The sequence below is a fragment of the Ixodes scapularis genome, unplaced genomic scaffold, assembly GCF_016920785.2.
Source record: "Ixodes scapularis isolate PalLabHiFi unplaced genomic scaffold, ASM1692078v2 PGA_scaffold8__174_contigs__length_109621045, whole genome shotgun sequence".
In the NCBI taxonomy this organism is placed as follows: Eukaryota; Metazoa; Arthropoda; class Arachnida; order Ixodida; family Ixodidae; genus Ixodes; species Ixodes scapularis.
Window position 1 is genome coordinate 86,576,685 of NW_024609883.1, and position 23,370 is coordinate 86,600,054.

The 23,370-nt window shown below is 44.6% G+C and overlaps 1 protein-coding gene across 1 annotated transcript in view; it reads left to right on the top strand.

Moving 5' to 3' along the window:
* LOC8039312 (E-selectin) overlaps nt 1-21,126 on the top strand; it is a 67,842-nt gene extending 46,716 nt beyond the window's left edge. The window contains exons 12-18 of the mRNA XM_029983846.4: nt 4,621-4,818; nt 11,222-11,401; nt 12,976-13,152; nt 13,826-14,005; nt 14,995-15,042; nt 19,202-19,310; nt 20,382-21,126. Of these exons, the coding sequence (XP_029839706.4) occupies nt 4,621-4,818; nt 11,222-11,401; nt 12,976-13,152; nt 13,826-14,005; nt 14,995-15,042; nt 19,202-19,310; nt 20,382-20,853 (1,364 nt within the window). The 3' untranslated portion in view covers nt 20,854-21,126. The remainder of the gene's footprint in view (nt 1-4,620; nt 4,819-11,221; nt 11,402-12,975; nt 13,153-13,825; nt 14,006-14,994; nt 15,043-19,201; nt 19,311-20,381) is intronic.
* The last annotated feature ends 2,244 nt before the right edge of the window (nt 21,127-23,370 follow it).

The following is a 23,370-nucleotide window of genomic DNA, read 5'->3' on the forward strand; positions in this document are numbered from 1 at the left end:
TGTTCATTTGACGCCGTGTCTTGATCGCCGTTGCACGGAAACTTGGTGAATATCGACGATAGTCCTGTCCGTGCTGAACAGAGAAAGGCAAGGTATGAACTTTATTTTGGTATGGTTGGACGCTCACGCAGAGCATGATCCCGATTGTTGTTTTGTTTGCGTAGCTAAATCGGGGGTGTACGTTGGCTGACGCTCGCTTCGGCCGACAAAACCTTGATCGCCGAGTGCGGCCAAACTTTCCGTGTGTATACGGATACATTTTATAGGAAGTTCGTAACAAACGGGAGAACAAAACGTACGGCCGTATAAAAGTATCGTAACCGGCGGCGTAGATTCGCCGAACTCCATATTTTACGTGTGCTGACGACGTTTTTGGCGGGTTTTATAGCAGTAGCAGCGTGTGCAGCACCAAGAGCTCGATCGCGTTGGATCGCTTCGAACAGCAGCGCTGATGTGTACAGTCACTCGCGTTTTCTTTAACGACCTCGTCAAGACTTCCTCAATACTGGCGTCAAATAAAAGCGATCGTGCTCGGCGTCGTCTGCTTCCATTTTATTTGGAGACCGTCTGTTACAGGGGAGGAAGTGGAAACTGCGTAGGAGCACCTGAAGAGCCGCGGTTGTTTTGGCGTTCAGTAGGCGCTACGAGGAGTCCAACTCCAGTTATTCCGTTCGGAGCTGAGGGAGCCGCTAGTGAACGTGCCCATTGGCTTCCGAATCGTGACGTGGCCTCCCTCTCGCCTTTGTCCTTTACTACTCTCCTCCTCTCTACGCGGCGCGCTTCTCTTTCCATTGTTTTGTCCACAGACGGACGCCGTCAGCTCTTCCCTGTTGTGTGGGTACTACTGCTAACGCAATAATAAAATGAGAATCGGGGGAAGCTAGAACTTCGACAAAATATGACGGTCGCTGTTCGGGTAGAAAGCAAATGTTTGAGAAAACGACGTTACCTAAATAATAACAAAGAGCAATAGAAAAAAAAAGAAGCTTTCTTTATGAGCAGAAGTCCACCTAAGCCTAATATTGACAAAACAAATTTCATTGCAGCAGTGAAAAAAGTTGACAGCAAGGAAGAAAACAGTATTTTGTTTTCTTGTTAACCAGTTTTTTTTTAGCTTAAATAGGTGCTGCAGGACCCCACGCAGTCTTTCTTTTTTTTTTTTTACAATATTAGTCTAAGGTGGACGTCAGCTTACCAAAAAAAAAAAAAAAGAAAAAACAATTTTTTTTTTAACAATCTTTTGATTTAGGCAACGCCACGTTCTCAAAGTTTCGTCCTCTATCTCCCAACCGCTAGCGTCCCATTCTAACAGATTCGGAACTTTCTGCGACGCATAGTTTCAATTTCAATTTTCAATTCAAGCTTTATTTTCCAGATATACACTGGAGGGACCTCCAGACAAAAAGCTGCTATGTGAGCAGCTTGACGGGGTCTGGGGTCCTTTTGATGGGGTCTGGGGTTCATTTACCCGGCCGAAAAACACGGTTCTTTTTTCTCGGAAACTCCCGTTGTCAGCGCCGAGACGTTTCGGTGGCGCCTTCTCGTGGTTTCCGTTCGTGACGTCACGAGCAAAATCATTTTCGCAGTGAACCGGCCATTGGACGGGCATTTGACCAATCGCGAACTTCGACCAGAGCAACGTTTTTGGTCGCTCACGCCGTTGAAAGCCGCGGACAACTTAAGAAACGCTGAGCATCTCAGTTTGGAGTTTTCATAGATCGTTCCTTCTGCCCCGCAACGTTCTCAGCAACCCGCTAGAGATCCGGGACTCTGCAGGCAAGGCAACGTTACTAGAACAACTCAGTTGGGAAACTGCCATACAGCGTGCCCTGCAGAAGTGGCACCGATCCGTACTCGAGAACTGAGCTAATGGCGATCGCAACGCCGCCATTTCTCCCGCACTGGTTACTCGGGAAACTGCACGGCTGGTTATATTATATGTAAGGGGGTATCGCTTTCGACGGCGTCCAGTGTGACTGTGCTATTTTGGCATTCATCGGCCATATTGGTGCCGAAACATATACGGTGGAAGGGGTTTCGGGGATGCAGACCCCGTCGCCCAAGCGGACGCGCCGCGAATTACTGCCGAAGTTAGGACGCGCCTAGGGGTGAGACGCGCCACCCGAAACCACCGGTGAGACATGGTTGTATAGACACTTACAACACGCGCCGGATTGAAACGTCATTGCCGACCTTCTCTTGTCTTACCGAGATGCCGACCCACTGAAGCGGGCATTGACGAGCCTCCACAAAGCCCTATGCTGGGAAAAAGAACGCAGTAGAATCTAAAGTGGCGATAACCTGTCCTACCGTGACAACGATGAAGGGAAGCGAACAGATTAAGAGGAAACAAAAACTGAAGGTCGGTTATGGCGGCGCCCACGCACAGCTGCCGCAAAGCGTCTATAAGAACACTATTAATTGAGCCGGAAACCTCGTAAGCTAATTTTTTTATAAAACATCTCGCGCCTGTTATTTTGCGCTAATCTCCAATAAAAGTTCCTACAAAAAGAGCTTTCTTCGTTTGCTTTTACGCAAAAGCATGCTTTCTTAAAGCTCATGGTGACCACAACAAAGAAAAAAAGATTGAACCGCCATCTTTGCGCCTCGAGCCTCGGTACTCTGGGCACATTCAGTGGCTCTAGCATTAGCCATATGTCGGTAAAGGGTGGCGCTGTCGTCGTATTTGGCTTGGTCTCGGTGGACGCCAGCAGCCCAGTTTTCGAGGGTGAGTTTCCTAACTGAGCGTTTTAGTAACGTTCAGGCAAGGCTAACGCCGCGCATGCGCAGTAGTGGCGTCTTCGTTCCGGAGTGCGTAGCGAAGGTGGAAAACGCCTCTACAAGAACTCTTTATTATACCTCTGCAACCAAAGAGATTCCAGCATCAACGGATAAGAAGAACCCAGAAGATCAAATCAGGAAGCGAGAAGCTTAGTCATAAAAAGCCACGTCCTGTGTACCTAGAGCTTTCAGTCATTCGATACCTTGTACTTGTGTGCAGTCATTGCTAAGCGGTACATGCTTTCGGCTGCGTCGGTTGCGTTGTTCATCTCGTTGAACACCGCAGTTGAATGATGGAAGGGGGGGGGGGGGAGGTGTCGTTTTGCTATTTTTATTTCTTGGCGCAACGCATAAATGTTTTCGGCGAGGAGAGAGAAAAATTAGTAAATAACGTAGCGTGCTGGGCGCAATGTCGGTCTCTCCAGAGAGCGCAAAGCGAGCGATTACACTTCGTTATACCTTGAAGTCCAGACGCAGCCCCCGCTACGAGCTGATAGGACCAATCATTACCCGTCAAAAGCGCACCGTCGCGGTTTTCGTCATGTTTCTGTACGTGTTCTTTCATCACTGAACCCATAAGCTGAAAGAAATAAGAAACCCACAGTGATTTGCGCGTTTGACGTTGTATGATTAGTCGCTTGTAGCGTCGACTGCTGAAACGAAGTAGAATATTATATTTCATTACGAGGCAAAGCACGAACAAATATGCCCCTTTAAAAACAACAACAACAACAACAACGACCGTGTTGATATTAATTACGAGAAAAGAAAGGAAACGATGAGAAATATAACGATAACACGTTCCCGAGGGAACATCGAGTGTGTAACATTCTCTTCAAGTTGTTTCTCTACCGTTTCCGTTTCCTACAGATAGTTCTAGTCTTTGAAAAGACACTAAAACAAACCCCCAACACAAACAAATACTTTGTTGTTATAGTGCTCACGATACGCTCGTCGTCTGTGATATGCTTCTCAAAACGTATAAACTTGGTCGGCACATGCTGCACTTTCTTCGCCTCTAAACTGACGGTTATATAAACCCAGCAGGCAATTAAAATAGACTCGGCAGGACGCTGAAGCCCCCATTCTAGTGGGAATTCAGTTCTTTCGCATAGATATGATGCACGCAAAGGCTCATTACTTTGTTCGATAGAAAGGGGCCCTTACTGGATGATCAGGATAAATAGAAAAGGACTTTAGTAAATAAACGAAAAACCGGGTTTGTGCGCAGAACATAAACATTTAAAAGGGCACTGCCATCAAGCCTTTCTAATCATGGGTGTTTGCATAAAGCAGGATAATAAGATTGTAATCGATGCTGTGCGGCATACATAAATAATTTTATCGCGACCGACAGTTTATGAAAATAAGTTAAGATATCTAGTAGGTCACTCGTGTATACTTGCAAAAAAAGTATATCACGAGAAACTAAAGTTTATACAAAAGTAATATATTAAGGGTCCTAGACGACAGCGAATGCTCATCTTATGATTTGTAGTTTTTTTAATCCCTTTTATTCAAGAGGCGGTTTTTCTTTTTACCAGAGAGATTATATAAGGATAACAGAGCTAAAAACACAGTAAAAGCAATACGTTTCTTCCTGAATAATACATTGCAACTTTTTCAGCTTTCGAAGGCACTCGCACCGAAGAAACACATTTAGCGAAAAAAAAAAAAAAAAGAAATAACCGCAAGAGGTGCTGTTCTGTCCGTCCCTATGTTTATTCTTTCTGTTTTTATTTAACTTCACCAACGCGCTCACGTCGAACTAAACCGCGATTACTTGATTAAAACATTCAATGTAGGTTTGACAAATGCCGTTCCTCTTTTCGTGTTCAGAAATTCGCTGCAAGCCACCGGAAGTACCCAAGAACGCCACCGTTGTCTACGGCGACAACGACCGGTCTTCTGCGGAATCCTTCAAGATCGCTTCCACGGTGCAATACCGCTGCGTCACGGGACACATCGTTCAGGGAGAGTCGTTGCGAACTTGCCAGGTGACCGGCGAGTGGACGGGAGAAGTGCCCGAATGCGTCTGTGAGTACCGTTATGTTTCGCGAACACACTCCAAACAAATCATAGGCCTAACTCTGTTCTTTATTGTCTCAGTCCCCAATTGTCACCACCGTGCACATCCCGTCGTTCACACACCCTCACACTCCGCTCTCTTCCTGGTCCTTTCCTTACTTTCATTCCCGGTTGCCCTAGCCCTACTGTTTCTAGAGTGCTCCCTACACTTCCGTTCTTACCCCATGCCCCCCAGACCCCCACGGTACACAAGACTGACCTTTCATCGTAATTAGTGCAGACACTCGTTGGATCAATAAGTTTTTTTTTTTTTTTTTTTCGCCAGGCGAGAACAAGAAAAGAACTCTTATTTGCACCGGGCCATTGTCATACAGACGCAGGTCGCAGGCCATACGCAATGGCCACTTCAATCCGCGAGGGGCTTTTCGCTTTTATCGGGAAATTGAATGCGTTATTAGCCGTATTGAGTAGCTAATCTGTACGATTTTACTGTAAGGCGGAGCAGACCCGACTCTATATTTCGTTTCAGCTTCGGTCCGAACGCGGTCGATGTTATGAGCCGAAGGGCCAATCAAACACCGCAAAAAGCGCAGCGTCATGGCGTGCTCTCTGCTCTTGATAGGACTAGCCGGCGGAGGAGCGCGCACAGAGACATGGCGAATACCGGCTGGTCCTATCAACTGCAGAGAGCACGTCATGACGTTTCGCTTTTTGCGCTGTTTGATTGGCCCTTCTGCTCATAACATCGGCCGCGCTCGGACCGAAGCTGAAACGAAGTATAGGATCCGGTGGATCCAACCAAGCAGCTTCAAAGGTGGATTCTCACGGCTCTCGCTGCCTTTGCGCCCTTCCTACGACCAAGTAAACCAATCACAAAAAGAAAAAAAAAAACACAAAAAACTTAGAGGGCTTTTATGCTTCGCTTTTAAGAGTTGAACGCGATAGCGTTATCGGGCCCAGTACGCATCGCCTTATCATTCGCTTGTCCGACTCCTGACAGTTCGCGGGATGTGCGGCGGACCTGGCCTAGTCATTGGTGGCGTGTCTGGCTGGCAACCGATGGGTCGCGGGTTCAAATCCCGTCTAAAATTATTTGAGGCAAATGAATTACTGTATAAAGTCAAATCGTTCAAGACATGTGGCGACCTTTAATTCGCATTACACGTCATGTTTTCGAATCACTTTCATTACACGCGTGACGTCCAGCCTCATGCGAGCGTTGTGGGTTGTTTGTAATTCTCGCCCGACATCACGGGGCTGTGACGTCATGACCCGATCGACCAATCGGGATTTTCCCGTCACAACATGCTGTGACGGGAAAATCCGGATTGGTCGATCGGGTCATGACGTCATGACGCCGGCTTTTCTACGACACGAGCTCCTTAACTGTGTCGAGGTAAAAGTGAACGATTAGAACGCATTCACTGTTCAATGGTTTAGACGCTGATAGCACAAACGTGCAAAAGCTATGAGCATTGTAATGATGCATTTTTAGAGTAACACTTGATAGGCTCCTTCAGAAAGTAGCATCGGCTGCGAACGGAAGTAGAACGGGGTGTGTGAGGTGAGCAAGTTCTTCTGCTTCTTCTGCAGGGGGTCGTGGCGGCTTCAGAACGCAGAGCTCTGATTGGTTCTGATTGAAGTGTAGGGGGTAGACATCGAAGCAGCTCGCTTAGATGTCTACCCACTATTCTCCCAGCCAGAGTCAATAAGAGCTCGGAGTTCGGAAGCAGAAGACCTTGCGCTCCCCATAAAGATGCGCTCGGGACACGGACTGGTTAAGAGAATGATTGAGATTGGAGCAATCGGGGCACTAGGTCTTCCTTGAAATTTCAATTATTAACACATACCCCAAATACAGTAATTAAAAAAAAAAATGTTGTTAAATCTAAGTTGAATATGAAGTCGACCGATACGATCATAATCTCGACCTTCGTGTTTGTCTGGGAAGATGACCTAGGTGCAAAAACAAATATTTTGGCGAACCTCCTATAGTTTCTTGTTTAGAAGGTGTGATCTTCGACATCCTGTATAATGCACGAACGTTTCCCTATTACGTATCTAATTTTTTGCTTCGATCCGCTTGGCATAACCTTTGTTTCCAGAAAGTTAACCAAATGGTTTAATAAAAAAAAAAAAAGCTTTAGTTACGAGATGCTGGTAAAGACCAAACAACTCTCCGACAGCTTGAGTGGAACCACTGACATTTTTCTTATAGTTTCTGCTTAGTTTACTCTGTCGTATTCTTTTACCTGTCTTCAGGCAACCGTTGAGCAGGACGCTTTTAGCAAGGCCAGGACAGCGTTGCTCGAGACAGTTTCCTTCTTCTTGTGGACAGCGTCTCGGAGCGTACATTGCAATTAGACGCGAGAGCGGAACGGACTAAAGAAAAAAAAGACGACGTCTCCTTGAGGGAAGAGCACTCCAATCTAAACTTTACTCCACTCACGATGGACTGCTGAGGACGCTACGGGTCGTCCCAGCCAATCAAAATGCCACGTGTGTGTTGCGGCGGCCCGTGGGGTGCCTGGACACGTGACACCTCCAGAGAGCCGGATTCGCTGGGATGGCTGGTAGGGCGCGGTATACGGTCCACCGTAAGATAAGATAAAGAAGCCTAGCCGGAACTGACAGCCAAGCGCAGACAGCGCTAACAAAAGGTCACTGGAAGATCGCGGGAAGCTGCCAGACAGGAAGGCTAGGACGGCATGCTCGGTAGAGTCCAGGTTCTTGGCTTACTCGGTAATTTGTGGCCTTCACAGCCAGGTAGGTTGTAGGCCGGAGGGGGGGGGGGGGGGGGGGGGGGAGGGGGGGTCTGTGTTTTCGGATGAATTCGAAAAAATTAGAAAAACACCCGCAGGTAAACTTTAGGCCACAGCAAATTTATCCGAAATACTCCAAATTTCAAAGTCGCAACGACACACACACAAAAAAAAAAAAAAAAAAAAAAGAAAAGAAGAGACGGTGTTTTGCAGGTAAATTTTATAAAAACAGAGTCAGTGGTTTCAAGTAGATGCCACTTCAGTTTCCTTCGAAATCTTGAACTACTTCCAAAAGGGGTTTGCCTTTTAGTTCGTGAAGGTTCTTTTAGGAAAAACGGGTCACAGTACCCACACTTCATTTTTTTTTTATTTTATTTTAAATTGGGAGCGCCGTAAAATAAACTCCGATAAACCCCGTATGTTTGCGAAAAAATAAACTCCGAGAAACACCATCCGAATATCACGGATAATCAACTCCGGAAACATTGAATCCTAGTTGTAATAGGGACATTCTCCGCGCGTGCAACCATATTAATGTTTTCTTGCCCATGGTAGTATTCCCGTCACTTGTCCTGATCAAGCTTCCAGACCTCAGGTGGTTCACAAGTTCGAAATACCCAAAAGTGACAGAAAACAAGAGATCCCACAACAGTCCCTGAACACCGAAGGTTCATTTGTTCTAAATCAGTGTTTTTAACTCGGTTGTTTCGGGACTCATTAATCATAGATAATACCGCGTCGCACTCAAAGCGTAAGACGACGTCAGCTGTTACTTTGGCGATGTCGGCGTTTAATTGTTCCGCACTTCTGACGCTATAGCTTTTTTGTCTTTGAAGTAGCCAAAAATGACAATTATTAAGTAATAGCTTCGCCCTGTCCTGCCCAATAGACGATTTTTTCTATTGTGGACGACACTCTAAGTACAAGCTTTTTGTTAAAACCACCGAATATTACATAAAATTATATGCATGATTATGAAGAAAATAGATAAAAAAAACACGTTCAAGATATTTGTTGTTGTGTTATTTGTGAAAGGAATGTTAACTTTAAAGTAAAAGACTTCTTTAATAATCACTAGATTATAACTAATTAATTACAATGAAATTCGGTACCTTCGTTGACAACTTATTGAATATTTTTAAGCACTTTTGTTTTAGTTCTAGCTAATATTCAGTCATCGTCCAGTTTTCCCTCAGTTTTACTCTGTTCTAAGAATATCCATACCTAAGAGCATGTTTCCAGGCTGCAATAATGATAACAGTGTTGTCAATAAACTGATCTCACCAGACAGTTTGAGTCCGCATCGAGGGAACCTGAGTCTTTCTGAACTCGCGAAAACCCCGCTGGAGCACTGCGCGTGTAAGCACGGGGCGGCACGAGCCCTCTCGTGCGCTGCCGTCTACATCGAGTGAGCTAAAGTTATGGCGGCGCTTACGCATGCACCGAACTCTTTGTGAAATCGGTCTATTCTTTCCTAGGTCTCCTGCGAATCTACCAGCCGCATAAAAACCTAACATTTAACCATAACCCCCAAAAAAATGCCGCACTATTTTTTTGCTATTATCTTCATCACAGAGTTCACAATAAATTAGCTAAGGACCCGGAACCATGTATGCAGACAATGACATCAACCTGATAGGTTGCTTTTAGCGGTGTGAAAATACCGTTTCCAATGAAATGCCGCACTATTTTTTGCTATTATCTTCATCACAGAGTTCACAATAAATTAGCTAAGGACCCGGAACCATGTATGCAGACAATGACATCAACCTGATAGGTTGCTCTTAGCGGTGTGCAAATACCGTTTCAAATGAAATAGCGCAGTGTCATCCCTTTTTAACGCTTTGAAGAAAACTGGTTGTCGTGGCTTTCCCTTCCGCTGCGAAGGTTATAAATGACGCAGTGCTATTCGATTCGAAACTGTATTCGCACACTCCGTGTCGTTTTAAGCCCTAATCTCCCGTGGTAAAGCAAACACACACACACACATATAAAAATAAGCACTGTATTCTACTTTGCCGGAAAGCAATTGGGAGAACCCGTTAGTACAATCTATGGAGGAGGCTCGGCAGTTGACGAAGCTGAAAATATGTTTTGACCCAGCAATGCCGTCTGCGCTGGGACACTGGGCGTGTCGTAAAGAGTTGAAAAGACGTGCTCAATGTCAGAGCTCAGACTAGTGTTTTTTTTAGGTCTAAACAAATTTTCAGTGTCGTCATTCCTCCAGATTCTTCCGTAGATAGCAGAGATCAACACTCCAAACTGCTGGACCTTCAAGCAGACCCACCATATTCCTTAAAATAAACTATGATATTAAAAATTATACTGCAGAAACCGCTATTGTTGGTTGTCTATGAATTGTGATAGCAATCGTCATGAGACTCATGACGAAGCTACTGTGAATACGACGACGCAAATTTTGAGTAAACACTCCATTTTATGAATGGCTTACGATGCGGTCATTAACGTCAGCGCAGCTGCAGCGCGCCACTTCGAAATTGAGTGATTGCTTTTTCTCGGCGTAATCATTTAATATTTAAGCTGTTTCCTCACCATCAGTGCAGCTTCTTGTGTGTTTTCTCCCGTGTCTCCGTAATCGCCTAACGCTCAAGCTGTTTCACCTCCATCATTGACCATGTGCCGACTAGCTCAACTCAAACCGATAATTGCTTCGCAGCTTGGGCGCAAATGTGAGAGTGTGCGTACTTCCGCTTCGTGTATGCGCGGCGGGGGTTTATGTGCTTGCGCCGGAGCCATGAGTGATTGCTTCGTAGCTTGGGCTCAAATGTGAGTGTGTGCGTACTGCCGCTTCGTGTATGCGCGGCGCGGGTTTATCTGATTGCTAGGCCAACTTCGATTGCGACTTCTAGGGCGATTTCAAGAATGACCTCTAGGAAGAGCTTAAGAACGATGTCCAGGTCGATGTCAAGGAGGACGTTAAAGGCAAACGTTTAGGACGACTTCTGGGACGACGTCGTGGACGACGCTCCCATACGCGCGGTGGATGCTATTGCGGACGTCCTGCGTATTGTTCTGAAGTTATGCGGCGATTCCCTTTGAATCGGGCGTCTACTGAATAGACTAGGCGAAACATAAAAAAGAAGAAGACAAAATGTCAGAAAGCAGAGTGTAACCACTCGTTGTGTTTCAACAATGTACTGCCCACGAAGCCTCGAGTTTCCGCATCGAGCACTGCACATATGTGTCCTCTTCGGTAAACCCGAGGGCTTGGTCGATTCGAGTTCGAGTGCCGAGGTTTTCCGCGGTGCAAGTGCCGGACGCTCAAAAACCAAGTGGTGCATAGTTTCGTCCACTTCCACACGTACGGCACAGTGTGTCGGTCATGTTGGTGTCATACTTTCGTCGACTGAGTCAATTGCGTTTGAGAAGACGCCGCGCCACAGCGCGGCATCTCCTCATACGCGCGCGGCACATAAGCACGGCACATTGGAGGTCAGATAGCCTATCGCGAAAACTGAGTGAAGTAGCCAAAGAATGCGATAAAAAAGGCGACCATATGTAGTCGGGTAGCCCAGATTAAAAGCAAATTATACTAACAATATGATGTAGAGATGAACCAGTTTTTAGAGGTCTCAATTCACTGGCTCAGAGTATGACAAGACAACTGATAAAAACTTTATCTTTTACAGACGTGGAATGCAGCTTTCCCCTTCCCATCGGAAATGGCCACTGGCTCCTGTCTACTAATTCGACGCACTACGGCGCTACGGTGGAGTATGAGTGTGACCGAAACTACCAGTTGGATGGTGCACCTCGAAGACTGTGCCTCGAGAACGGAACCTGGAGCGGTCCTGAACCGCTTTGCCTTGGTAAGAGATTAAATTGAATACATTGCTATAGAAGCTATATTCCATTCCGCTCGTGTGAATTAGGTAGTGCTCCTATGGGATAAACTAGTCTACCAGCGGTATGGACAGGTCGTGTTCGGGAGAACGCATGCCCATCGCGATGTTGACGCTGTCGCGCGCTCGAGCAGCACCGAGGGTGCGCCGGTACTGGGATCGTCTAAACAACAAATATGCCTGCCTCGGCTAGCGCTTGAGATAACCATGACGAAATACAGCAGTATCCATCCCTCACAATTCAAAAGTGAAACCCCCGGGGCAATGACGCACCCAGCCGCTCTAACCACACAAAACGTGTCCGCGCCAAGGCCGCTGGATTTGTGCGGAGTGAAATGTATTCCTCTAGTAGAGTATATAATGAAACCATAGGTGAGGGGCAACATCACTTTGATGAGCCATGTGTTTTGGGGCATATGTTATTTTCTTTGCTCACTTTTGCTTCATGATTGACTCAATGTTAAGTTTATTGTTAGACACTGGAAATAGATAAACAGGAAATTTTGTTTAGCTTCTACCATAGCGTTTAGATTAATCGTGTTTATGAATTGTAAAAAGGTGAAGAGAGAAAAGATTGGCTGATTCTGGCAGGAGGTAGCACCTACATTGAGATCGACAAAGTAACTACTGCGAAAAATCTCCACGGTGGTAACAAGGGACAAAAAGTCGGACTGTATATTTAGTCTTCTTTCCAAATTGAGGCATACTTATACTATAATATAGGAGAGATGCAGGAAAAATAAATCAAAATTTCTGGGGCATTGAGTGGGAGAAAAAATACACAAAGTCTCACACGTTTATGTCATGGCTTCGTTTAGCTTCATCATGTATCATTTGGATTCGTTGAAGTACTGTCGCAGGTTCACGGAGCTCCTCAGTTGAACGCTGGGTATCAATCAAGTACCATAGGTGCCAGGCTACTGCTCTTTAGTTAAAAGCTACCTTATTTCCTTCGCGTCGCACCGACTTACTTAAGTGCCCCGTGGCTGGTGAATTGGGAGCCTTGATACTAACTTGGTTGCTACCATAGCTCTGCCTTGTCAATTTACTACGTCTTAAGTCCATTTGGTAAGAATCGGGGCTAGTAGCAACCCTTATTATAAGTTATGACCTCTGTTCAATAAAAGGTGCTCACTAGTATACAGCAACAAAGCAAAAGTTTGATCATACGTGATTACGCCCCCGACAATATTTGCACGTTGTCATTCAACTGCAAGATGTAAACAACCACGGCCACTGACAATAGGAAAACGTCAAGGAAGTATTTCTTTTGTCCCGCCTCCAGCACGGGCTTCAGAGCTTGGACAACACTTCAGCGTCTAATTGGCTTAGAGTGCAGCAGCCAGTGAACTACGGAAAGGCAACGAGCACTTGTTGAATCCGACCATTCAAAAGAGACGTCCTGGGCGCTCTCCTTTCAATACCTATCGATACAAGAAAGAATCTCATGATTAACAAGAAAAAAAAAAGTGTTTTGATGAACAGTATAGTAAATGTATAAAATCCGCACTAAAATGTATCGCGTTTTTTGATCCACGCAGAAGTCAGATGTGCCGAGCCCAAGGCGAGCGACAGCTGGACAGTGATTAAGTTCTCCGACGACTCCGTGGGTTCCTCGGTCGAGTATTCCTGCGAGCAGGGCTACGAGCTTCAGGGACTTACCACCCGCATCTGCCAAGCCAACGGACTCTGGAGTGGCGACGCGTCGACATGCGCACGTAAGTCTCATGGGGGCTCAGAAATCTCAATTTTGCCGGATTCTTTTTACCACAAAGGACAAGAGTATATATTGAAGTTGTCGACAAACAGCGAGTGCTGTGCTTTACCCTCCTTAGAAGCTTCCCTCGCAGTAATTACGGGCGCAAGCTACCAGACCTTCTTGCATTGCAATGGCTGATGAATATGAAAGAACACATATAAATGCTCCTGCTCAGTAGCCAATTGGTGGCTAGATATACTATAGTCGTGCACAAACGAAGACAAAGGTTAGGACAGGCGCACGGCCAAAGAACGGCCAGAGAGCGTCCTAGCTTGCGGATCGGCGACCAGTCGGATTAAAATTCAACGTTCCATTCCATCTTATGCTATCGTTCTGGATTGGAGATCTGATAACAACGTAGCGTATCTTGATGGAGTCTCCGTGCACCTCTGCCTAGCTCTCCACGTCGTTTAAATACGTTTTTTTTTTCTCGATGTAATTGACTGCTACCCCGAACCTCTACAGAAATATGTTACGTTCAGGTTGTTCGCAGTTTTCTTGTATTTTAACAAGAAGGAGCATTATTTAAAATTTCCCCAGAGTATGTGCTTTTAATTCTCTCGCATCTCATTGTACGCATTCGTGTTTTATATGCATGTAAAAATAACTCGCTGGTGTGTCTTTCTTGCCAGTGGTCGACTGCGGCAGACCATCAGTGATCGGCAACGGTCGAGGTCAGCTTCTCAACGGGTCAACCACTTTCGGGAGCCTGGTAGAATACCAATGCTTGCACGAATTCAAGCTGGTTGGGGAAGCTCTGAGGACCTGTGGAGCCGACGGACAATGGAGCGGTCAGGAACCACGATGCACAGGTATAAAATGTTTAAGAAAAAAAAAAAAAAAAGAAGCAAACGCAGGATAGCCGAGTTTCACTAGGGGAACTTTTAACGAAGTCTCCTCCTAAAAATGAGAAAATAAATGTTTCTTATAAATTATGACACGTTCATAACACCACTTGACAAGAAACAAATTTGTGTCTAAAGAGGCAGTAAAGAAAAAAAAGCAGGAACCCAGTAACAAAATGCTTTAAGGCCATAAGTAGGGATGGCGCGATGTTCGCATGCAGCTAGATGAGTAAATGACGCTGGAGCCCCAACCCTAACTTTGCCTGCGTCTGCGGTCTCTACAGGTTGCATTATCACTCTCTTTGTAAAGTGGACCGAAGTATAAGACCTCGACATTTCATTGCATTCATTGTTTGAGCCACACCTATATCAAAACCTGAGAGGTAGGCGAAAGGCCCACGGACTGTTTCTGCTTTTATTTGCGTGATAGTGCGTGTAAAACTGAGAATATGTTTTGAACCCTTAGCTAAAGAAATTTGAACTGAACTTACTTTAACTCTTATGAGATGTCAAGTACGATGAATTATAGTTTGTTAAAAAAAAACATCTTTCGCCGCTAACATTACGATTTTGGGGGTCTTCACTCGTGCAATTTGCCTTTTTGCCGACATATTTCGAGTGGTTTGATGTTGGCTGCCTTTCTACCTAAAATTCAAATCATCTATAGCTGCAGAAGAATCAAAACTTATGGAATACTGAGGAGATCTATAATTTATGACCTGTGCGCGAAGTTCTCAGTCGCAGCGGAGAACGTTCTCAATTGCAACGCAAAAATCGCAGCTCACAAAATCCTCACAGTTTCAGCTCGAAACGTGTGTTAACCGGGTATGAACGCAAGTCCTGCCGTTGCAACTTGGAATGTAGGAAGTCGGCAGACACTTTTATATTTTGTTCGAATGCAAACAACTTTTAATGCCCACTATATATGCGAAATACACTCTGTTTATCCCTTTCAGACGTGCCAGTGAGAGACTCAAATGATGTTGAAGGCGCTGACAGCAACCGTAAGTAGAGTGACCTCGCTAATCTTAACCAGAAACCCTCAAGGTTTTGTTTAGTCGTGTGTATTGTATCTCGCGTATCAGGATAAAAAAGAACTAAATTAACTGCTTGCTGTACCCGCGAAAATGCTGTTTAAGATTTCTATAAATAGAGAACACCTGTTTACATAGACGTAAACCACACGGAGGAATAACCATCCTTGAAATAACAGCACTCAACCGATGACAAGTGTGTCCAGCTGTTTAGGTTAAAAATGCGATGCACAGTCGGAACTATAAGACGTTAGCAGAAAGGAGCGACTGCCGGGCCGGCAAAAGTGCGACACGCGGCGCTGCAGTCGTGCGAGCACAGAGGGGCGGGCAACATTGGCCGGCGGGCGCCATCTTTACGACACGGGGAAGATCGGAGAACAGCCGCCGCTTCCGAAGCGCGCTCTTGGGACCACCACTTGTCTGCTTAAATCTCCAGTCACACTGCTCACACATTTAACAAGATACACGAAGTTTCTTAGCAGACGTGATGACTAAGAAATATCCGCGGACACACCTTAATCATGTTCGATAGTTTTGCACAGACAGTTTTGCATGACAAATGTGACAGCGGACTGTCCTACAAGGAAGAAAAACGCCTTAGACATCGCCTGTGGGCATTCCTTTTTGTGATATAATATCAGTGTGACCACGGATTCAGTCTTTCGCGGGTCATGCATGACCGTGCACACGCGGTGTTTTCTAGCTTGCTTATTGAGAGCGGTTAAATCTTTTTTTTTTCTTACTACTCCCTGTTTAAATGTCATTGGTGATTTAAGACGCTGACTTGAAAACTATTATAGATGAAATGATATATCTAGTACAAAGAAAAAAATGAATGCCTTGCAAGCGCTAACTTCCCGCCGAACGCTCCCAAGATTGAGAGGTTAGTAATGACAAGGCCACTCTCGCTTTCGGTGGATTCGCAACAATGACGCGATTTTAGTTACACGAACTTCCACGGCGGATCAAATGCTAATATTTTTTTGTCTAATTTTGACACGTTAAACACCAGGATTATATTAATAGCTAAGAAGTTGTGTTTCCTTTTCCAGTCTCGAAACATATTTCTTGTTAAATTGTACTTATGCTATATTGAAGCGATCATATACTCCAAACCGGCCACGGTTTGGAGTATATGATCGCTTCAATAAAGCACAAGGACAATTCAATATTGCATAAGTCTGTTCGCCACCCAAGTGCGCGGGCTGATCAGCCGATTGCAATGGGCGATATGTTAAAGGTTACCTTTTTGTCGCCCATGTGAAAGGGATGTTAGACTGCGTTTAGTTTCTTCCGGCTTGTGTCGCAGTAACGTTTTCTTCGTTCAAAAACAGTAAAAAAAAAAAAACGTTAAAAAGGGCAGGCCGTTGCAAGAGCGCTCCACTGTTGCGCTTAAGTAAGGAAAAACAAAAAGCAAAAGGCGAAAGACAAAACTGTGAATGCGTCATCTGTAAAGTAAAATTAATCATGGGCAGTAATTAAAAAGCAGTACGTCTAAGTCCGCTAAGAAGCTTATATAAAGGCCGGTTCAGACACTTGCGTTTGAGTGCGTTTGACTGCGCTGCGTCGAGTACCGAAAACGAGTCACCAGCAAGTCTGTACTTCGTATGAAGCGTGGAATTCAATTCAAGGAATCATCTTGGCACGCGATATAAGCAGCAGGGATGTGCTGGTTTCTCGCTGCCGCAACGCAGTCAAACGCAGTCAAGCGCAACTGTCTGAACCAGGCTTAAGACCATGGTAGAAGAGTAGAGCTGTGTAAACGGCGCCGGCTTGGCCTGGAGCGACTGTGGCAAAAGTTTGGTCACCTTTCTTGCAAACGCCATAAAATGGCACATATCTAGGGGCATCTTAATGGACATTAGTGGTCCGATAAGAGCCAATCGTGGAACCTTCCTTATTCGCGCACACGTTTACAAGCCCGCGCGGTGGAGGTCTGCACCTTTGCGAAGTACCCTAAACCGACAGTGCCCCTGCCGGGAGATGCGCGAAGCCAGAACTAATTTTGGCGACTTTGGGTCTCTTGTTGAGACACCTCTCTCTTCCACCCTGTCTTCGAACAATGTACATTAGTAAAGTGTCACAGCCGTATAGCCTCTTGGATGATGTCCAATTAGGACGGGCCCTGATTAAGTAATACTGCAGTAGCACCTTAATTCCTCATCACGGGTGTGCTAATGCATTCTTAAATAGCAGTAAAAGGAACAGGAGCTAAAGACTAATTAAATATAACAAGAAAACGAGAAGACTTGATAGCACTGCACGTCTAAAAGTAGTAAAACTTGCCTCGTCCCGTCTGCCACAGTAATCTTGACTGAGGCGTCCCCAATCTTGCTAATCCTATTTGCGATGTAGACGCATTGGAAATGTGATTTAGGTCGCACGTTTCCAATGCGCGTTTCCAATCCCCAGAAAATCAAAACTAAGCCTCAGCGGTTGGCTGAATAATTCTGGTTTTCGTATATTTTGTTGTTGTCAAGTGCAATATAGACCTTCGCAAGCATTACATAAAGGGTACCCTCCCCCACCCCACCTTTACGTAATAACTGCGAAGGTGTTTAGGGTATTTGACAACAATAAATATGGCAGCCAACATTATTCAGTGAACTCCTGAGGGTTAATTGAAATTTAACGTAATTTTTCTATCAAAATTGATAAAATTAATGTAATACAATTCATTGCACAACTGAATGAAGCAACAAAATGAAAATCACAGAAGATACAAAAACAACATACAAACTTAAGTTGAGCAACCTCACCCCGTTCCAAAGAGAGAAAAAAGGGTGCCAAAAGGGTCACAGGGAAAAATCTGTGCTTTGCGAAACTGGTGTCGTTTACGACATACCGATGACTTGCGGTTTTAGGTATATAGGGTAAAGCTCAAGATGATTGAACGGTCGTCTAGCTGAGCACAAAGGAAACGTAAAGACAAACGCGCCTAATTCCGAAATTGCGACACATGTACAAGAGTGCAGAAACTGCACAGCCGAGTGGTCCGGTACAACGGCAGTATGCAAAGAGGTCAATGACGTCAAAAGGGTTGTAAAAGAGACAGTAAACATTAGGTCGATTGGCAACTGCAGAAGCCAGTCGTCTATGCTTCTTGGTGATAGGGCGAAAGCTTTTGTGCGAGTATGACTTGAACAGGTCTTGTCTTTTTTCGGGAGAGCCATGATTTTGTTCCGTTTGTTTGCGTACGTAAGAGAAAAAAAATAGAGAAAGAGAGAGAGAGAAAAGCAAGTGCGACAGGTCGATGGGTTCGAACTGCAGTCGGTTCCGTGTGGTTCGCTTGTTCGTTTGTTGTAAAGATAAGAATGGCTGCGAGGTCAAATCATGTTCCCTTCGGCCGATGTTTTGATGTTTTGATGTGTGTACCTTTTGTTTATTAATTCGTGTCTTTTTTTTTAAGACAAGCGTGGCGGCGGGGTTAAGGCGTGTCCCCATGGTGCCATTGTTTGGAGTGTGTTATTTCTGGTGACAATTTTGGGTTCAGAATGCATAAAAGGAGGGAGCACCAAATAAAGTGGTTAGCTGTGTTTGAGCCGTCGTCGTGTTTCTTCCGCCCAGTCTCAGGTGGTCTAGAAGAAATGGTAAACCTACACCAGCTCGCCTGCGCCATAACTGTTTTTTTTTTATTATTCGACGGAGTTGTGGCATTCATAGCAAGGATTGGCATGTGAGCACCTAGTTTTAGTTCAATTTTCTTGACAAATAAATTGAAACTGCCACTGAAGCCTTTGTAAGACCTTGCGTACTCTCCCATGGGAATTACCATCAACTCGAGCTTTGAAACTAGGCGGACGGTAACGCAGTTCACATCGATGGGCCACCGCTCGTCTCTCTAGGCGCTGGTTAGCGATGACTGTACTAGCAAACATACATGAGTATAGCTGATCTTAATACTCTACTTTCTCAAGGTGGCGGACGGGATCGTGTTTGCTAAGAGTTATTAAAATGAAGATATCATGATAAAAGGATAAGAAACTTTGTTTAAAACTTAGTGTACGTCTGTGCTTCTAATCTTCTAATGCTTCTAATTTTGTGCTTCTATTCTCGTCAGCTTTCAGACCCTGTAGAAAGTTTTGATTATTTATACCGAATTGAAATAAAGTGTCCTATTTAATGGCAGGCGCCGACTTCACCTACGACTCCTCAAGGACTGTGGGGATCGCCATCGCTGTTGGCGCAGGAGCACTGCTGGTCATCGCCATCGTCGTGGCTATCGTCTGGATGAGAACGTATGTCCGTCGAAATACTGGTTAGAGACGTAATAAATACACTAATATTTCGTTGACATTAAAGTGTACATTAAAAAAAAAAAGGTTTTCAACATCAGGACAGCTAAATTTTTCCTTGTCAGATCCTAATGTAAATTAGGGAAAAGGCAGAATGTGTGAATGTGTAACATTGGTTTGTTCTTCCAGCTCTTACGATCATTCGTGTACAGACAAGGGGCATTCTAAAGCTATGAACTTGTGCTTGTAGTATTCACTGCTGTTCACGTCGGCTGCTGACAGAGTTCTGGGCGGCATTCAGGAGCGTTAAAAGATTATTCCAATTGGTAGAATTGTTTGTTCACCGCGTGTATGTTAGGCTTCCCGGTCGCCTGAAGGTAATAAAATGGAGCGCTAGAACATACAGTGCCTTTGACATCTATCTAACCATCATTGTAGGCTAGGAATTAACCAAATAACGTCAGTTTATAGGAAGTAAATTGTCGAGCTTAACATTAGATAATGAAGTACATGCAACAGGTCACTCGCACCTCTAATCCTGTGTTTAGAAAACCAAACAAAACATTACTTATTTTTTCATTGCCTTTTAAATTTTGTATACGTGCGTTAGCTATACGGGATAATTTCGCTACATAGTAAACTAGTAAAGCGTACGTAGCTAGACAATATTGGGCGAAATAAAAGGAAACAATATGGCTTTACCAGACGCCCATGAACTTACATTAGAAATTTCTAATGCGCGCGGTCCTTCAGAGAACATGCTCCGAAAGTTGTGCATGCCAGCTTATACTTTGTTTCACCTTAAGTTCAGACGCAGCCGATGAAACGAGCTGATAAGACCGATCAGACAGCATCAAAAGCGCACCATCATGGTGTTCCTCATGTTTTTGTACGCGTTCTATCATCGCTGAACCATCATAAACGCAAAAATAGCGGCGACTTTTGATTTTGACGCTGCCCAATTGCTCCCATTAACTCGTAGAGTCAAGTACATCTATGGATTGCATCGCACGCGGCGGCGAACATAAATAAGCAGACAGTCAAGCATCAATTTGCAAATGTATCTCCCAACAGGAAAGCCCAGCGGGTCAAGAACACGGAGAACGTCGAAGTAAACCGCAACGTCGAGAAGGACAACGCTACCGTCATGTCTTTCTCGCGCCTCGCCCTCGAAGCCGCAGAAGCCAACAGCGCTCCCTATCACAACGGACCCGGCATCCGACACAACCCAAACGGCCTCGTCACGTTCGCTGCAGGACCACAGCCCATCTATGCCAACGTCACCGTCAACGGACAGAGCCTGTCCACGTCAAACTCATCGGGAAGAGGCAACCTTGGCGTACCACCTTCTCCTCCGCACGCTCCACCGAGACACAACGGCAATCCTGCCGGAAACCATCACCACGGCAATAGCCACAACAGTAGCCACAACGGTAGCCGCAATGGTAGCCACAACAGCGGCCACAACAGGGGAAGCCATGGTGGCAACGGCTCGCTAACCGCCAACGGTCACATGACGTCTACGCTACAGAGTCACGATGTGTGATATGACGGCACTACTTCCTGTGACTACATCTTCGGTGTTTGGTGAGACACTTCGGATGAAGAAAAAGAGGCCCTAAGTTATGGACATGGAGGTCTACTCTTCTGCCGAGTTATCATCCTCTTGGTTCTGGACTTGATCCCGGCGAGTGCGGATTTGAGAAAATGACTCGCCCAGTGTGTGTACCACCGCGGCACATCGGAGTTTGAAGTTGTCGTAAAAGCCCACGTACAATTTCGGACAAAGAGAACGTCTGGTGAGATTTTTGAAAGCGGACAGTTGTCACTGAACAATCAAAGAGAACGTACCAGAAAGGCTTGTGATGCTATATACAAAGAAGTAGGTGGTGCTGACATCAACGTATCACGTTGACGATCGGCGAAATTTTGTATATCGGGTTTCAGGCACAGGTGGGTAAAACTAAGCGGAGGTACCTGCGCAGATAATGAAATCACTCTTGAGGCTGTTCTCCGGAGTTTAGGTTCTGCTGTGGGTGTGGGTTCAAGGGCTATGATAAGCTCCAGATGGAGTTTGTTCAATGAGCCTTTCCGGTGTCCTATATGATATTGCACAATCAGAGGGAATACCGAACCCAGTTCTCTTAAATAAAAAAAAAAATAAAGATGAGGCGAGCGCAATAAATTGTGCTAAGCCTTATTTATAATATTAACTGCTCTCAGTAGCTGTCAGCACATAGTGTCAGTTGCCATCGGCGAATATATTTGGTAAACACGAGAACAAAAGTCGAGCCCAGGTATATATTTAATCGAAGGCACCCTATTTTGCCTTTGCACAATGTAGATGCACTTTAATGAAGATTTTTAACGTTCTACTGCAACATTATTCGTTTTGCCCGTCGACTAACGAGAGTGTGGTGCCTTTGAAAGGTCGATTGTCTCTAAAGGAGGCTAAATAGGACCTATAATTTATCGTTTCAATATTTTTATCACGACTGATGTAGGTCTGATCTGATTTTCAGTGGTCTTTATCCTGTCGCTATTACACTAAAATTTCAAGGTAGTAATTAGCGGTTGAGGGCCGGTGAACTGAAGCTTCTAGTGTGTGACTTGTGAAAAAAATATTAGGTTAGGCTATGAAATCCTTTGAGTGACGCGTATTCATTTATAGCATGAGAATGTCAAGAAAGAAAACCTGAAGGCTTGAAAACGTTCACTCTTGTATTTTTCGGAAGATACCAGTGTGACGTCTAGATTCGAAACAGGAGTATTCATAGGTTTTGGCTTTTGGCAACGCACAAAAGGTTCACAGGCTCTTTGCCGTAGGTATTGGAAGAGGATGATTAAGGTATCTTTAATTGCGTACACATTCTTTGTTATTAATTAGCGTTGTGGGGTTGAGATCTTTATCACGGACGTTTTGCGGGTAAAGCCATCTAGTGATAGTGAGTGAAAGTCTAACTGCCACAAACTATAAGTCTTGATTGGTGGAACTCTAATGCACCACCATTTATATGTTTCCCTTTAAATAGTCTATCACTGATAATTAGAGAATGTTTTTATTGCCCGCAATTATCTCTACAACGCGTACTACAAGTACAAACTACTACCGACTTACTGCATCTATTTGATCGTAATCCATAGTCTAGTAAGTCCGAAAAAAAGAAGAAATATACTAGCAATGTAAGAGGTTGCCATTCCCAGCTGCTTTTGAGTTGAAGTTGGGTGATAACTTGATGAGTGATGGGTTAACATTTTCGTTTTTCAGCTGTATTAAATGTCTATAGAGTATATTTGAGAATATGTGCACATGTGCGAGAGAATCTGTGTATATTTGTGTGCGTGGGTGTTTGAGTGAAAGAGATGTTGGTCACAAATAACCAACACACTTTGTCTACTTAAAAAAAAAGTGTTCTTCAAGGGTCGCAGGTACAATTCCAAATGAATACTTTTTCTTCCCACCAGGAACTTTAAAATAACCACTCCAGTCAAAACTGATTCTTTTTTTTTTTCAAGAATCATATCTTTTTTGACACTGGAACAGTTTACAAAATTCCGAATCGATACCTAGCGAATGAAGCATACACATAGCCCATTGAGATCAGCATCTGTAGACATCCTGCAGAAATACTTTGTGATGTCAAATGTTCCTGCAATATTTCGTAGACATGGTCGCATCTGACTGTGCATGTTGGTGTCTTCTCTCCGTAACGATAAAAATAATTAAAAAAAAAAAACGCAAAACGCATGACGTGCCCTGGGGCTACTATCGACGTTAAGTTATCTAGCCACTGCCAAAATAAAAGTGATCTTAAAAATTCTCAACTTCCATGGGATAAAAATTTTCAAGTTTTGATTCGGAGTTTAGAGGAGAGAATAAAAATAACTTAATTTTTTCTTTTTTTTCGAAACCAATCGACGCATTTCTGTTTCGGCTCGAGGGCTTTTTAAAACAATAATGTGAATTTTTCGTTGCAAGTATTGCGTTTCTGGAAGTAGTGAATCTAGACATGCGAGGCATTCAAAGCCTTATATGCCAGAGCGATAAACAACAGGCTAGTGT